This window comes from Petromyzon marinus, chromosome 2, assembly GCF_048934315.1.
Source record: "Petromyzon marinus isolate PM22_M1 ecotype Great Lakes invasive population chromosome 2, UKy_Petmar_22M1.pri1.0, whole genome shotgun sequence".
In the NCBI taxonomy this organism is placed as follows: Eukaryota; Metazoa; Chordata; class Hyperoartia; order Petromyzontiformes; family Petromyzontidae; genus Petromyzon; species Petromyzon marinus.
Genome location: NC_133668.1, coordinates 18,470,162 through 18,487,849, shown reverse-complemented (window position 1 = coordinate 18,487,849; position 17,688 = coordinate 18,470,162). Strand labels below are relative to the sequence as shown.

General features: G+C 41.1%; 1 protein-coding gene across 1 annotated transcript in view; it reads right to left on the bottom strand.

Annotated features, from left to right (window-relative positions):
- Window positions 1–11,534, bottom strand: part of LOC116945641 (insulin-induced gene 2 protein-like) — a 36,592-nt gene extending 25,058 nt beyond the window's left edge. The window contains exons 1-2 of the mRNA XM_032960161.2: window positions 10,997–11,534; window positions 2,273–2,774 (exon numbers count right to left, since the gene is read on the bottom strand). Coding sequence (XP_032816052.1) covers window positions 2,273–2,567 — 295 coding nt within the window. The 5' untranslated portion in view covers window positions 2,568–2,774; window positions 10,997–11,534. The remainder of the gene's footprint in view (window positions 1–2,272; window positions 2,775–10,996) is intronic.
- Between the last annotated feature and the right edge of the window lie 6,154 nt (window positions 11,535–17,688).

Here is a 17,688-nt window from a genome sequence, read left to right as displayed (position 1 = left end):
ATATCCAAATCCTAGCAGCTGATAAAGGCCGCACTACTGTACTGATGTCATGAGCCGATTATGATAATAAAATTAGAAATTTACTAGAGGAAAGTACCTACATTAAAATTAAACGAGATCCAACTAATACTTTAGAACGTAAGACCACTGCAATAATTGCAAATTCATTAATCCCTAAAAATGAGCAATACCTAATTAAGCCAAGGGCCTCAAAACCACCTAGACTCTATGGGCTACCAAAGATTCATAAAATCGGCATCCCATTACGACCCATAGTCAGTACAATTGGCTCTGCCACATATCAATTAGCAAAATATATAACCAAACAAATACAGCCCTACATCGGTAAGACATCTTCATTCATAAAAAATTCAGAACATCTTGTGAATGTGATTAAAGATATTAAACTTACTCCTGATGATATTCTGGTAAGCTTTGATGTGATTTCTCTATTCACTAAGGTTCCAGTGGACGAATCTCTTAAATTACTTGATACACTAGTAAAGAATACTGGTTTACAAAAAGATATTCCGAAACTTGCTGGCCATTGCTTAAATAACACTTACTTCGTATGGAGAGGGGATTTCTTTAAACAAAAGGAAGGAGCAGCAATGGGTTCTCCTTTATCCCCTGCTATAGCAAATTTGTACATGGAAAACTTTGAAATAAGAGCACTTGCCTCGAGCACATTAAAACCATCCTTTTGGTTTAGGTATGTGGATGACACTTTGGTTGTCTGGCCACATGGTAAAGATACACTTAATGATTTTCTAAATCATCTCAATGCACAAAACCCGGCCATCCAGTTCACCATGGAAATGGAGGTGAATAATACACTCCCATTCCTAGATATTTTGCTTGGACATGGCCTAAACGGTAAAATAACACACAGCGTTTACAGAAAGCAAACGCACACTGATGCCTATCTGAATGCAGAATCACATCATCATCCAGCTCAAAAATCCTCTCTTATTAAGACGCTCGTGCATCGGGCGAAAACAGTGTCAGATGGTGAGAGTCTAGTGAGAGAGATTAAACACGTTAAAGACGCACTACGACAGAATGGCTACAATAATGCTCAAATTAACAGAGCACTGAATGCCAAATCACGATCGCAAAGCAATACTACTGAAAGCGACCAGATTGTTAAAACAATAAAAATTCCATATATCTCAGGAGTAACTGACAAATTAGCCCGCGTTTTGCAAAAGCAAAACATTACAGTAAGATTTGGTACAGTACACAAAATTCAAAAACTAGTATCTTGCACTAAAGACGCATTACCTAAACTATCAACAGAAGGTGTATATCGGATTAATTGTTCATGTGGCAGCTGCTACATTGGGCAGACGGGACGTAACATCAGCGTAAGACTAAAAGAACATCAGAGAAATATTAAATTATCTCAAACACAACTGTCGGCAGTGGCAGAACATGCTTGTCAACAAGGACACTCAATTGATTTTGACAATGTTGCAGTGGTGTGTAAAACTAATTATTACTGGCAAAGACTAATTAGAGAATCCATTGAAATTGAGAGGAACAAGAATAACTTTAATCGCTCTGACAGCTACCGGCTCAGTGCGGCCTGGAAGCGTATTATTAAATAATACACATTACATTTTGATTTAAAGAATTACTAATCTACAACTCATTACTAATCATAACCAATGACTGATTACTAATCGATTATATAATTACATTACCCCCCCCTCCGCCTCTAATCACTGCACCTGATGAGTTAAGTGATGACGTCACTCTTCTGCTCTATATAAAACCTGGAGCAAGCGAGGGCTTTACCATTCTGGCGAATTGCCCGATGATGCTGGAAGTATTTACCAGCGAAACGTCGTACTCAAACTGTAAATGTGGATTAACTCTTCAACACACCGGTGGGCTGAAGTAGTGAATTATTTGTCTTTTGTCAACGTGACACTTTTCTTTGCTGATTGGCCGTGTCGGGTGGTGGCGGGTTACGACACATTTATAAATAAACGCGATCTAACCCAAAAACCTTTATTATACATAAATCAAAGCAATTTATAGGGCAGGTGAAGGCGAAGACCAGGGCGATGGATACGAGAAGTGTGGGTTGAGACGATGCAAATCAGGTAGTGGTGTTAATAGAGTCACGACGTATTTGCGAAACGACGTAACAGGAGGAGACGTAAATCAAGGGTATTGCCGTATATAGAGGGTCGCTGGCAATCAGTCAGGCATCTATATATGGATCACCCTGTATAATAACAATACAAAAGGGAATCCGGCATACCTGCTGCAGTGCCGCAGCAGAGCGGCACCCACCACGCGGAGGAGAAGAGGCTGGCGATCACGTCGGGTGGGAAGAGAGTGACGTTGCGCTGGATCTGCAGCAGGTTGAGCACCAGCGCGAGGAAGACGCCCACGGCAAACAGCACGGCGCCCCGCGCCACCAGGCTCACCCACGAGTGGGTGCTCAGCGGGCCCTGCAGCCACGGGCTGGCAAACGCGGCCAAGGCACTCCAGTCCAGTCGGCCCATTGTCGAGGAGGTCTGCTCTGGACTCGTATGAGACATTGCAGGGTTCATCTGAAGCGTTGAGAGATTGATGGTTTCCCAAGTGGAAGACGCAATCAAAGACAAACGTGTCTAAGCGTCCCCTTCTCTTAGTTTGTACTTTCTCAGTTTGTTTTCTTGTCTGTATTGATGCACTTTAGCTCAAGTCTACATGGTTTGTTGTTCAAGCTCTCAACTTGATCGGAGTGGGTTTCTGGTTTTCCAGGAGATCAAGAGTACCTGTAAAAAATGAACAAAGAATATTTTTTTGCATTGGTAATTATGAATTATGGTAAATTCAGACATTCTCTCTGTCGCCATATAAATTATGACATTTTGAACTTTACTTGTTATCAAAACCTTTGTATTAAAATTTTATGGTACTAGAATTTCTCCCTCCACCGCCCCTCCCCAATGTGTGCAGATACTACTGCCATATATGCCTCAAAAATTCCTTTTGGGGGGGGGGGGGTGAAAATGTTTTTTGGGGGGGTTGACAATTTTTGTAAACCTGTTGGATCAATCTTGATTTACAGCTTTTGTGACTGCAGGAATCCAAACTCTTTGGTTCTTTCGGTAAAGTCACGAAGTTAGAAATAAATTAACTCACGGGGGGGGGGGGGGGGGGGAAATTAACTCGGTTAATGTTAAAACACCAAACTGAAACCTTTTACAAGGAATCATGTCTGCATCAACCACAATACTTGTGGTCAGAATGCAAACAAAAAACATACTAAAAAAGTTTGGTCCTTTAACATCTTAACACCTTTTTTGTTGCCAGAAAAAATGGGAAAACCTATCTTATATTTTGGTACTGGAAAAGGAGGTCCCATGATGTAGCTGCACACCCCGAGCTCTCATTACTCTGATAGTGGCGTTGTCTTTGTGCTGTGTGACGCCTTTTGGCGTCCTCTGGTCTAACACCGTTTGAGACTAGGCTCCATAGAAAGCTGTCTCTGGTGTGGGCCAATCAGACGTGATTCCTTGTAAAAGGTTTCAGTTTGGTGTTTTAACATCTTAACACCTGTTTTGTAAAAAGGGGAAAACCTATTCTCACTGTTAATCGTATTTAAACATTTCATGTGCCATTAACAGTATTTATTAATCATGTTTATCTGTATTATTGTTCTCATGAACCACTAATGCGTTGGTCGTACGTGATAAATTACGATGTCGGGAACACATCTCCATAGGGCCTATGCTATAATGAACCCGTATAGCGCCGATTCACTTCGCGCTCTCGTTTCTAGACATGCATCCCCCACGCTAAACGGGGTATGCCTGTACTTTGCACTCCGATCGTTGCTTGTATTGATGGTTGTTGTAACTTCCTGACCCGCCCCCTACTGGACGTCCGTGAATAATAGTTTCATAGCTCATCACATTTCTCCAGGTTATATATTCAGATTCTGAAAAGAATATTAAATGGATAAATCAGTAGTATGGTGAGGCACACATTTTTTGTTAATTTCATCCAAATAGTTTCGGCATAATGTTGCCTGTCACGCACTCACACCACACACCATGGCAAATATTTTATGGGAGCTTACAATTTTGAATGGCGCTCAATATGTGTTGCTATCGGAGAGGAACAGCTCTAGGCATGCCGGCAAGTTTTATAATGTAGCACATACAATCACAGCCAAATCATACTGATGACATTTAAACAGTAATTATTTGAGCAATACTTCTCATTCTATACTCTTTGGTTCTTTCAATACTTCTCATTCTATTAATTCCGATATCGTGCTGTTAGTAGTTGTGTAATTAGCATACATATTTAATATCTTTACACACGCTGCGATGCTGAATGGTAAAAATTGATTTTAACTGATTGTTGCATACCTAAGCATAAGCGTATTGGCCACGAGGCCATTTATCCATAAAATAAGTTCACTAAATGCAACTGTCAACAAGACTGACGTTAAACATTTACCGACAGTCATGACTGCAACAACACATTAACTGCTGACTCATTACAGAGCCTTTGAACACGTTTCTCTTGCAAAACAAGATACATAATTACAATCGGCCCTCAAATGACTATAAACAAACACTTATTACCAATTTGCAGGCGTGTTGTTGTCATACATTAACTGTTAGGTATATTATGGTTCATACTCGATAGAAGCCAATATGTACGGTAATTAAGAGCCAAATCCTGCTATTATTGAGGGGTTTGATGAGCAGTCACACGGATCCAATGTTGCCTGCAAGTACCAGTACAGCACCGTACAGGCACAACTGCTTTTGGAACATGAGCCAAATGTGTCAAGACAAGATGAAGTATTTCATTATCCCTTTTAAAAAGAGGTCCTCATGGATTTCTCTCGTCTGTGTTTTATTTTCTTATCGAAGAGAAATGTTGGCTTGGGTGTATTCCTTTTATATGGTGTCCAGATGTTGAGAGGCGGCTTCTCTGAAGCAAGAAACCATCTGGTCATTGATATTACCAAAGTATCTTCTCGTGCTCAAATACTCAGTAAAGATTAGTATTTTTTTAAAAGAACAGACATTTTATGCTAATGGTTACTTAATAACCATTAACTATCATCATTATTACTTCATTGTTCTATCAGCATCACCGTCGAACAACATAATTAAACTATTTTTAACATTCCATCATCAGACATCTTCATTAATTAATCACCATAAATCATTTTTACGCACCTTCGATTAGTACGGTTGGCTATGTACAGTGCAAAAGAAGTTCAACATACATACAACTATTCAGAGTTTAAATAAGTATTGTTCAACCTAAGTGAGACTTCCCAAGATTAGTTAAAACATCATGAACATCAAGTCAAAGTGTCTCCCTGCTCAAATGGAAAATGGGATGAGGCACTTTCATTGATAGCGTTGGCTGCCCTCTGCCAATTCCACAAACCAACATTTGTACATATTTTACTTTTGCCAAAATAATTATGGGTTGAATCGAAAACTGGCTCAGTTTGTACTCATGTCCTGACAATTGTGGGTAAAGTGCTTTTAACCACAACACACCCAGACAGAAATTACTTTATATGTCTGCAGAATTTAAAACGTTAAGTTGTAAATTGAATTGTGAAACATATAGACCTATAGCTGAAGGGTATGATGTGACAGTCACATGCTTTGCAAATGCTGCACATGGTACTAAGCTATACGCTTTACTCTTGTAACCACATTATACGTTATGATTGGAAACACCAATTTGATATTGAAAACCCTGTAACAAAATTGTATCATTTCACAAGAGCTGCACTTACACTAGGACCCTTTATTTGAATGAATAGACACTTGTTAAGAGTACAGGTGGAGGCAGCTTAAACAGCCAAAAGCTGTTTATATCGAGAGGAGATGAAGAAACATTCGTGGGAGGGATTTTCGTTAATGTCTTGTGAACAAGATCCAGTTTTAATCAAGTTTGCTCAGTTGACATTGAGCCTGATGAGATTTTGATGCCCCCGTGCAAACACAGCACGTGTATGGCAGTGTCAGGGCCCATGTCCCAAACTTTTACACAATCCACTCTGCAATCTCTAAACAGTACTTGCACCCACAATGCATTTTTTCCCCATTAAGTTATTACGTGCATCACTAGCTCCGATAAAATTACACATACCTACACAGGACCGAGTTCACATTGCTGATGCGACATTAAGCGACAATTGCTGCATGTGCAAATGTGTTAATGCCTCGTAATGAAGCTCACTTGAATCGTCACCAAGTTTACGAGGCGTGGTGATGCATGCATGTTGTAATCGGGCTTTGTACGAGGAGTTGGTGGATTTGCACAAACATCATCATGTAAGTTGACTCTTCCAACATGATGGGTTTCCTCGGGCTACTCTGATATTCTCTAATTGAATTTACTCAGCAGGGCATTGTACAAACATCTATCACAGGGCTTCACTGAAAAAACGAGGGCTGTATTGAGAATATGTAACACAATTTTTGTTCCTGGGTAGTAAGTGTTATTTTGTAATTGATTATGCCTAAAAAGTATAGAAAATAACTATTACTCCCTACAAACTTTGCTTTTGTGACCAGGATAGTGATATTTTGAAATGTACCTATTTTCAGTGAGAAAACTGGTGAATTTGTGCCTTTTCGTTCACAAAGTCAGAAAAAACAACATTAATCAAAATTAATGTGTATTTATACTAATGTAATACAAAATTACTACAAAAGATTTAGAAGTGAGTAGTTTTTCGGGATTTACGATTATACTGTAAATCACTTTCACGCATCAGCTCCCAAATGTAGTCTCCCATCATGTTCTCGTTATACTGTCCTTGGTAGCGGTGTTCAAAGTCCAGTATATCCTGGTGGAAGCGCTCGCCTTGTTCCTCCGAGTACGCTCCCATGTTCTCCTTGAATTTATCAAGATGAGCATCAAGGATATGGACTTTGAGGGACATCCTACAGCCCATTGTGCCTTAGTTCTTCACCAGAGTCTTAACCAGCTCCTCATAGTTTTCGACCTTGTGATTGCCCAGGAAGCTACGAACCACTGCGACAAAGCTGTTCCAAGCCGCTTTCTCCTTACTAGTGAGCTTCTTGGGGAATTCATTGCACTCCAGGATCTTCTTTATCTTTGATCCGACGAAGACACAGGCTTTAACCTTTGCCTCAGACAGCTTAGGGAAGAAGTCTTGAAGGTACTTGAAGGCTGCCGACTCCTTATCTACAGCTCTGACAAATTGTTTCATAAGGCCCAATTTGATGTGAAGTGGTGGCATCAGCACCTTCCGGGGGTCCACCACAGTGGCTCCCACTTGACATTGTTCCTCCCTACAGAGAACTCGGTCCGCTGTGGCCAGTCCCGCCTGTGGTAGTGCGCCTTGGTGTCTAAATCTTTTGTAGTCATTTTTGTATTACTTTAGTATAAATACATGTTAATTTTTATTCATATGTTGTTTTTTTCTGATTTTATGTGAACGAAAAGACACAAATTCGCCAGTTTTCTCATTGAAAATAGGTAAATTTCAAAATATCACTGTCCTGGTCACAAAAGCAAAGTGGTGGGGAATAAAAGCCAATTTTCTTTACTTTTGATGCATAAGCAATTAGGAAATAACACTTACTACCCAGGAACAAAGCAAAATGTTACACAGTGGAATCAATGAGGCTTTACCGGATATGTATTCCCCTCCTAACACTGGTTATTTAGCTTTTTCCCTTCTTTCATTTATTTTTAAAATGGTATATTGAATCAACATCTTCACAACCTATTTATCTCACTTTAATACAATAGAAATGTGCCTTTTACTACAATATTAAACATTTATGCATAAACTGCACTACAACATATTCTAAAGTCACAAGGAGTGCATTTATATATTGTTTCGCAGGAGAAAAAATATTGCTTGGTCACTTGAGTATCTTTGTTAATTATGTTTGTGATAAACCGACCTGTACACGGGGGCCGTCTCAGACAGCTATAGGCTCTTCATTAAAGTAACTATAACAGTAAAATCATTTGGATCTTTCGGTAAAGTCACATAGATAGGTTAAAAGAAAATAACAAAAAAACTACGACATTTCTTTGAACCTATCTACGTGACTTTACCGAAAGACCCAAAGAATATGAATTCCTGCAGTCACGAAAGCTTTAAGTCAAGATTTATAATAGTCAAAGTATCAAGTCAGGAGTTTGCATTTTTGCACATGGGAAGACAAGCTCAAACACAGGTAGCTGGACTATACAGTGCTGATAAAAAACACACACATTCGGCATTATTACTGAAGTTAGTGGCAAAGTTTATGAATGGGGTTTGAGTTATGGAAGCTGTTTCCTTATTTTCTGCATGGAAATAGCACCCACCATGGGGATGGAGCGATTAAATGAGCTCACATGCAGGTACTCGGTGGAATGTTACATTATGGGACCGTGACAAATAGAAATGGCTTGGGGATTCCTTCATGCAGCAGTAGTTTGGGCATGGCTGATGATGGCGTGCCAATTCGTGAAAATATATCCAGCAAACAAAAGCGATTATACGAATCACAGCTATAGGATTGATGTACTTGACCTAGTAATGGCACCGATAATATCTGCGCGGTTGGAAATAGTAAAAATGCAGGAAAGCTTGCATAATGCATCTAAAACATTATAAAGCGTATCAACTATACAGTACTTGCTTATACCATATACAAAAAAAACAAGTGTTCAATCATCACACTAGATTATTTCCAATTAACTCCACTCATTGATTTAATTCAATCAATAGGGAACCCGTAAAGGAAACCCGTAAAGGAAACCCGTTAAGAAAAGACATAAGAAACCGCAGTTTTGCAGATAAAGCTAGTCTGCCATCAAACGTGATGTCACGGTCTTAAAAATTAATCACGGCTGGTGCGTGTCATTTACCAAATAAATTACCACGTGGCAGAGGTAAACTGAAATTTGGACTCTGTACAAGGCAAGTTAGGGACAATGAATGGCTGCAACACTCAGATTCCCAATTACCACAGTGTAAGGTTCATTGTTCAATGTCTGCCTACATGTTTAACTGCTGATCTGTCTGCCAGTGAATAATACATCATATGAACCTTATGGCGGAAGTCAAAATCGTAATTAATACATTTAGTTTTGGCGACTCTGTCCCGCCACGCACATAAAACGCCGCGTCCCGCATGGCGCAGATCATTCTGTTGTCGTGTCGTCCAAGCGCAGCGAGGACGAATGCGCAGAAGAAACAAAACTTTGAAACTCTGATTGGCGCATCGTGTAGGGCTCGTCGAGAGGAATAGACTGCCGTATCGTTCGCCTTCAACAGACAGAAAAAGACGTCGCAACGCAGTTTATGCGAGAGCCGGGGGCTTATGGGACCCCGGGGTCCCACCATAAGGTTAATGTTTTCATCTAATGTACTCTTCATCCCATTAAGACAAAAGTAACGTGAACTCAACTTTTAACCCAATGCAAAAGTTATTAAAATTTTAGATGACGGACATTTCATTCAATAAAGACCGAATGTGGCCTGAGGTTACAGCATCCGAATGTGAACCCTACTTGGGGGTCAACCCAGCTGATCATCTTTCTGGGGGTTGCTAAAATAAGTACCAACTGTGGGAAGTCAACAGTGGGCATCCTATGGAGAGACTGGCTTCCTTCTAGATTGACTTCCACCATGAGCTATCCGAACTGGATCTAAGAAGCCAACTGAGTTGAGTGTGATCTAATTCATTTGCCTGGGTTGTTTATGCTGTGATCACCCAATGCATGTTCCAGACAATGAAGATCCAATATTTCACCGAGTAAAAAACAATGTAATGTATTCATGACCAAAGAACTCGTGGACCTGGTGAACACTGCATCCACACAACATGTGATTATGATTGCATGAGATGTTGTGACTATTGCATCCACAGGGCATATATCATGCAATTAAATTCAGATGGGCATTTTACTATATTTAATGTAAGCATTTCACCCACTTATCGTTCGAGCATGTGCCGGATTAATTCTCGTTCCACCTCCCACATGCAAAACACAAGAGTCAACAATAACAAGGTGACCAGAGTACCAATAGGGAAGCTGCAGACAGGCCTAGCCCACCCACACGCCTCCAGTCACCACCACGAGAACCACGAACAAAAACATCAGAAACACCCTTAACAACTGCAGCAACACTACTTCAAACAAACACTGCAACAAAAACACATTAAAAAGACAACCACTAACAACGAAACAACACAACCACCGCAAATGCTACGACACACAAACATTAGCAACACCAATGCTAATACAATACAGCACCACCATCAATAACACTTAATGACACCAACCACCAATATCACAACAAAGCCACCACCACGACCATCAATAACATGAATATATACTGTGCAAAATGTACCAAGACCATCCTGAATATTGCCAACAACCTAATAGCAACACAAACACTAACAGCAGATACGCCACTAACGCTAAGCAACCAATACATACCATCAAAAAGCAGCACACTAATAATCCTACAACAGAAAAATATTACCACCCACCAACACGATACCATCAACAACAACCAATTCAACACCAATACCCGCCACTCGCCACCAAGTGACGGTAACGTCAACACGACGGCGCTTGTGCCAGGCTAGGTGAACTTTGAGGCCATGTGAAGTGTCGAAGGGCTCGCCGACAGATCTCAGGACAGACCCCCAGCAAGTGCCATGGGTTGGCTGAATGAGATGACTGGTAGATGCCACCAAGCTTGTTACCCCCCCTGCTGTGCCAAATTGCTGTATTTTGTATAATCTTTGTTGCTGTTATTTTACCCACCCGGCGGTCCGCTCGTTGTTGTGAGCGTCGCTCCTCTGCCTCCTCCTCCTCAAAAACCATAAAAAAAACCCACCAACAACATTACCACAACCATCGTAACGATTATCAACATCCACATCACGACCATTATCAACACCACAATGATGATACCCTAACCACCAACTAAATAACACCACCAGGACCAAGCCATCCTTACCACAGCCTCCTGGTGTGATGTCTTTGGTGTTCTCTTGTCCCACGCTTTGGGTGTCTCAGCGTCTTTGTGGCTAAACTGAATACTCAATGTATGAAACTCACGATGTCTATGTATTAGTCCGTCTGTGCATGAAACTGTCTATGCATCAGTCTGTGTTAGACTGTATTACTTTGTATCTCTGTGCATCACACGCTGTTTTGAGTTTCTGTATCTCTGTATGAGCCGAGTCTTTATGTTTGTTACGTCCCGCTGTGTGAGTCAATCAAGATTCCCTCGATAAGAATCAACCTGAGACTCTCTTATCAGTCTCTGTGCGTGTGTGACCCTCTATGACAGTTTCTGTGGGCGAGTGCCTCTGTGTGTGACCCTCTATGGCAGTCTCTGTGTACGAGTCCCTCTGCGACCGTCTCTCTCTCTCTCTCTGTACGAGTCACCGCTGAGTCCGAGTCGCCGAGTCCGAGTCTCGTGTCCACGGGGGGCCCGTGGCGCGCGGCCTCGCGTGAGCCAGCGCCGTCCAATCAGCGCGCCGCACGCGCGTGACGTCATCACCATGTGTGTTTTTTTTCCCTTTCCCCGCGGCTGCTACTGTTTCACTTCCGGGCGTGGACGTAGAGCTCTTCCGGAATCGGAAGATATCTTCTTGAACGGGAAGACATCTGCCGAGTTCTTCCGGAAGCGGAAAGATCTTCCGGGAAGCGGGGAAAAAAAAAAACCTTTCTTCCCAAAGTGGAAGAGTGTGGACCGCGGGAAACTCCCTGGGGGAGAGCGGCCGCTTCCTCTTACCTTTGTGTGCAGCAATCATGTTGCTTCGTTGCTCTCAGAGTCCCTGCAGAGATCGTCCCCCCCCCCCACCACCTTCCCCCTCTCTGACTTATTTAACTTCAAGTTTTCAAGTTTCATTTGTTAGGTATGGCCCTGTGAGCCATGCGGCTCTTGAGTCGGGTGCAACGGCAACAAACAAAAATATGAACACAGAAACATCTTAAAGCGACGACGCGCAACATAAACATCCTGGGATAAAAACCAGCAAATCTTCCAGAACAAACCCCCCCCCCCACCGTATTACAACGCTGTGCCATAACTCTGGCATCTCTCCCACTTCAGTAAACACAATCTTGCTGTGGTTGTCACACCTGATGATGATGATGATTGCTTGTGTTTGCAATCGAAACGTCGTGATTTCATTTATTTATTTTTCACCTACGTGACTTTACCGAAAGAACCAAAGAGTATGGATCCTTGCAGTCACGGAAACTTCAAATCTAGAACAGATGAAGACCGCTTGTGTTGCGATCAAAACGTCGTGGGTTTTTTGCCTTTATTATAGTTTTTTTTATATATATTTAAAGCTTTCGTGACTGCAGTAATTCATATTCTTAGCTCTTTCGGTAAAGTCACGTTGAAGGGAAACAATAAAATAATAAAATATATATATAAAACAATAAGAATTCTCACGACGTTTCGACCATAACACCTGATGACGACCATTTGTGTTATGGTCGAAACGTGAGAATTTTTTATTGCTTTATATATTTTTTATTATTTTATTGTTTCCCTTCAATGTGACTTTACCGAAAGAGCTAAGAATATGAATATAGTTTTTTTGTTTTCTATTTATGTGACTACCGAAAGAACCAATAATTCCTGCAGTCACGAAAGTTTTAAGTCTAAAGATGCTCATACTTCGGGCCAAAAAAGTGTCAGATGGTGATAGTCTGAGAAGTGAAATTAAACATGTTAAAGAAGCGCTGCAATTGAACTGTTACAAAGATACACAAATCAACAGGGCACTTAATGTCAAAACCAAACAACACGACCGTTGAAACTGGTCAAGAAATTAAAACTATTACAATACCGTACATTGTGGGAGTCACCGATAAACTAGCCAGATGTTTTGTAAAACAAAACATCCCAGTTAATATCTGGTACAAAATATGTATTACCAAAGCTATCAACAGATGGCGTGTGCCAGATTAATTGCACATGTGGCAAATGCTATGTTGGGCAAATAGGACGAATGATCAGCACAAGAGCAAAAGAACACCAAATAAATAGAAAATACTCCCAAATACAACTGTCGGCAGTGGCAGAACACGCGTGCCAACAAGGACACTCAATTGGTTTTGATAATGTTGAAGTTTTGTGCAAAACTAGTTACTACTGGCCAAGACTAATTAGATAATCTATCGAAATTTAGATATTTTTTTTACCCTTCAGATAGCTACAGACGTGCTACTTGGAAGCAAATCATCAAGCAATACACTGCAGCCAAGGGGTCGGCACGTGAAGTGACTGTGAAAGCGCAAGTTTGAAATGGGCGTAAAGCACAACTAACATCGAAAGGTGGTAGGATGGGAACATCAAAGCCAAACTGGTTGATAACGTCCTTCCAATGATTGCTCAGTTTGTACCCATCTTCTCGGTTGAAATTGTCTGTGTCTATATAATTGCTGTAAAGTGCCTTGGTAAAGGCGCTATATAAATATCATGAAGATAATATAAGATTTAACATATTACTGCAACAAGTTTAAAGTACTGTTTTGATATTGCTGGGAAACATGTAGATGCATTGAAATAAACGTGTTTTCTATACTGTCATTTCTCGCTATCATTTTAGTTCGTTAACTATAAATGGATTACCCTGTATTTCTCAATGCATGAGGCCTAATTTCAGCGGACCCTATGCGTGATTTCCAGGTAAACATGAAGGCCTGTCCACCTATGGCCGTTATTGTCAATCATATGGATAAAACAACATAGTTTCCACGAAATCTAAAAACCAAATTAAAAAGTCAACAATTGAATCGTTATGAACACTACGTAGAAATTACATAACTTAAATTGCTACTAATATTTTTGTTTCAGAAAAGAGTTATGTTAACATGTTAATCTTGCAACTATAGTTATATTTCAAGCATAATGATAAGTATACTTCTATCATTTATGTGTAAACACTGCTGAGAGAGAATTTATGCATGAGGGGATAACATTCAAGAATTGTCGATACATCAGTAAGTCACCTATATGACTTACTCATAACCAAAGGGTTTTATTCACAACCAAAAATTATAATACCATATACGTTCATCAGCCTGTGGGTTTTCTGGTCCAATGTTCCCCCAATATGCATTTGAAGCAGACCCGCTCTGAACCAGTGTTCACACTCACATTGCTTGATGACTTGCCTGAGGTCACATGCTCATAAATACAGTGATGGTAATCAAATGCACATCTAGCAGTTTGACGCTCAATCTCAAATTTCATTTTCATACTCATAGGCCTGTGTCTATTTAAATGGTGTTACCACATGTGGGGACTGTAAGGATGATTTACATCTCTAAATTGTGTTAACGGACTGGGAATGTGTCATCACCAGCTAATTTCAATAAAATGAGTGTGGGGCAAGAGACACAAATAGGATGAGAAAGAGACGTATAATTCTGCAAGTCTGCTGAGTGAAAGGAATCAGCTAATATCTAAAATTGTTCGATATGTAATGACCTATATGGGTAGTACATGATGGTGATTGTTATAAAACGCTGTATTTTGTATTTCTTGTCGCTTGAATGTGATTGAGCACAGATCAAATTAGCAGTGGCCTATTGATGGAGATTACACATTAAAACATAGGAGCAATGACTGTGTGAGTGTGTAAAGGTCACTGCAAAAAGACATATCCTCCCACAGCTGCCCAGGACAATATCACCGGATTACCCCTGTTCTCTAGTGACCCCTTTTAATATACCACGGGCACTCGCCTTTTCAGCCTGCAAAGAACTCCTAATTATAATATAGTACATAATTAGGCCTCCTTTGCCAGTACCTAAATATAATAATAGGGTTTTTCCCCTTTTTTCTGGCAACAAAACTGAAACCATTTTACAAGGAATCATGTGTGCATTAACCACAATACTTGCATTTTGGTTTCAATTTTGTTGCCAGAAAAAAGGGGAAAACCCCTATTATTATATTTTGGTACTGGCAAAGGAGGTCTAATGAAGTAGATGCTTACCCCGAGCCATCATTACTTTGATAGTGCATTGTCTTTGAGCTGTATGCCTTTTGGCGTCCTCTGGTCTAGCACCAATTAAGACGAGGCTCAAAAGAAAGCCGTCTCTGGTGTGGACCAATCAGTTTCAAGGACAATGCATATATTATCAGAGTGTGTCTTTTGTTTGCATTTTGACCACAAGTATTGTGATTAATGCACACATGATTCCTTGTAAAAAGGTTTCAGTTGTGTTGCCATAAAAAATGGGAAAACCCCTATTATATAATATAGTAGTTATTTTCACGAGTATTGTTCGGCAGCCAATGACATTGCCCTCAGTTGTTTTATGTCAAATGACCTATGGCCGAATATAAGCAATACAATAAATTATTGCATTGATTGTCAATGAGACGTTGTCCTTGTTTCGTTTAATATTGTACACTACTGACTGAAACCCTTTTCTCTAATTAATGAAAGCCAGCCTCGTTAATGCACTCAATTTGCAATCGGAAGGTTGTGATTTCAGTCGGGGGTGTCTCGGCCCATCATGCCTCTTCGATTGATAGGAGTCCTCATTGTGGGGTGGTGGAGTTTCCAGTAGTGGTTGTCAAAGGGATTTACTTGCCCCTACCATGGTAATGTGTAATTTCCACTGTCTGGTCAGGGACATAATTACAAATGAGCTTTGCCTCATGATCTAAATTTATGTGGATATGAACGAGTAATTCCACTAAGTTGCAGCCCTTTGTCAAATCCACTGTTTGATGAAAGATTCCCTAAACTGTAAACGTCCCGAGGGTTTTTTTAAACATACTTTACCTTGGTTAATGCGGTTTGGTAAATGAGGGAAGCCGAGGTTCGGTTCAAACCACACCATATACTCGTGGACTGGTTCGGATAATTGCCACGTTTTGTACCTATGACCAGGAGTCGAACTCTGGTTACAGGGTTCATCGCACACTGCCCTAACCACTGTGCTACGGAGTATAGTGCTGTATTGTCTGATACATGCAGTTTAAATGTTTAATTCAAAGATTAATGAATAAGTGAAACGGCTAATCATATACTACGCTGTATGTGTGAATAGATTATATCCGTATATGTTTACGATGTGTTCATTAACAAGGCATCTAAGCGAGAATTCAATGAAATTGTAATGATTTAATTGAGTGTCACTTTGCATCAAAAACACCTACAGTTCATGTATTGCGAAAGAATGTTAAATGAAATCAAACATGTTTAAAGTAATATGACGATATACTAGTGTATATCGTTTTATGTCAAATGACCAATGGCCGAATATAAGCAATACAATAAATTATTGCATTGATTGTCGATGAGATGTTGTCCTTGTTTCGTTTAATATTGTACTCTACTGACCGAAACCCTTTTCTCTAATTAATGAAAGCCAGCCCCGGTAATGCACTCAATTTGCAATCGGAAGGTTGTGATTTCAGTCGGGGGTGTCTCGGCCCATCATGCCTCTTCGATTGACATGAGTCCTCATTGTGCGGTGGTGGAGTTTCCAGTAGTGATTGCATAAATACACAATATATAGTGTAATTAAATGGCTTCTATTTAACTATACGGAGAGGTGACGTAGTGGTTATTGCACTGCACTCTAAAGTTGGCGAACTCAGGAATGACATTTATGGCCACGGCTATCATCAGCGGTGAGTGGCATCTGAACGAGCCCTGGGCAGCCTGCAGTGACCAGCGTAGTGAAGTATGATGAAACAATCCCATGACTCACACACACAGAAGTTCATTAACGGCCTTCAGGGCAGTTAATTAACATAGGGATAATTTGTATATGCGATGCTAACCTTCCTATGGGGTTTACAATGAGACGCAAGTGGCACAATGCGTACATGTAGCAGTAATTACATGAGGAGGGAAGCATCTGTTTCGAAGTACCAGTCAATGAGCTTTCTGGACGGATGTTTTCGGTGGAAGATTTAAGCAGTTCAAAGCCCGGACCAGGTTCTGACTTCCCAGAGTCTCATCAGCAACATACTTGCTCTACTGCCTTCCTACAGGCATCTTCTTACAGTGCGGGTTGGTGTTCAATGCCCTGCACGAGACCCCTTATTCATTTCTGCAGGAACGCTCCATTTCTGCTTGGTGCACCAACCCCAGTTCCAAACCGATGTAGTAATGTGCTCTAAACATCATTTTGGACATATGAACCTTATGGCGGGACCCCGGGGTCCCAAAAAAACAGAAGTCAAAATCGTAATGAATGAATTTATGTTTGGCGACCCCGTCTCACCGCGCACATAAACGCCGCGACCCACCTGGCGCGGATCATTCTGTTGTCATATCGTCCAAGGCGCAGCAGCGAGGATAAATGTGCACAAGAGCTGAACAAGCGAATGCACTCCATGCTCGGGCATGAGCAGGATCTGAGGTAGAGTATGACGTCGAGGGTGCCAGCAGCGGCATTTCTGGGGTCGCTGCGAACAGCAATCGAAAGAGGCAGCGGCGTGCGTTCCCATGGGAGCACACGCACAATTGGGTGGAGGGTGATCCCCGTGTGCAGCAAGGAAACCGGCAGTGCGTGCACTGCTGCAACTGGTTTTCCTCCCACATGAATGCGTCGGGGTGGAAAGCCCCACCTCAAGAAGCACAACGTGCTCACCCCAGGCAGCGAGGTCGGGACGTCGGCGTCGGCGAGCCGCCTAATGCAGCAAACACTGAG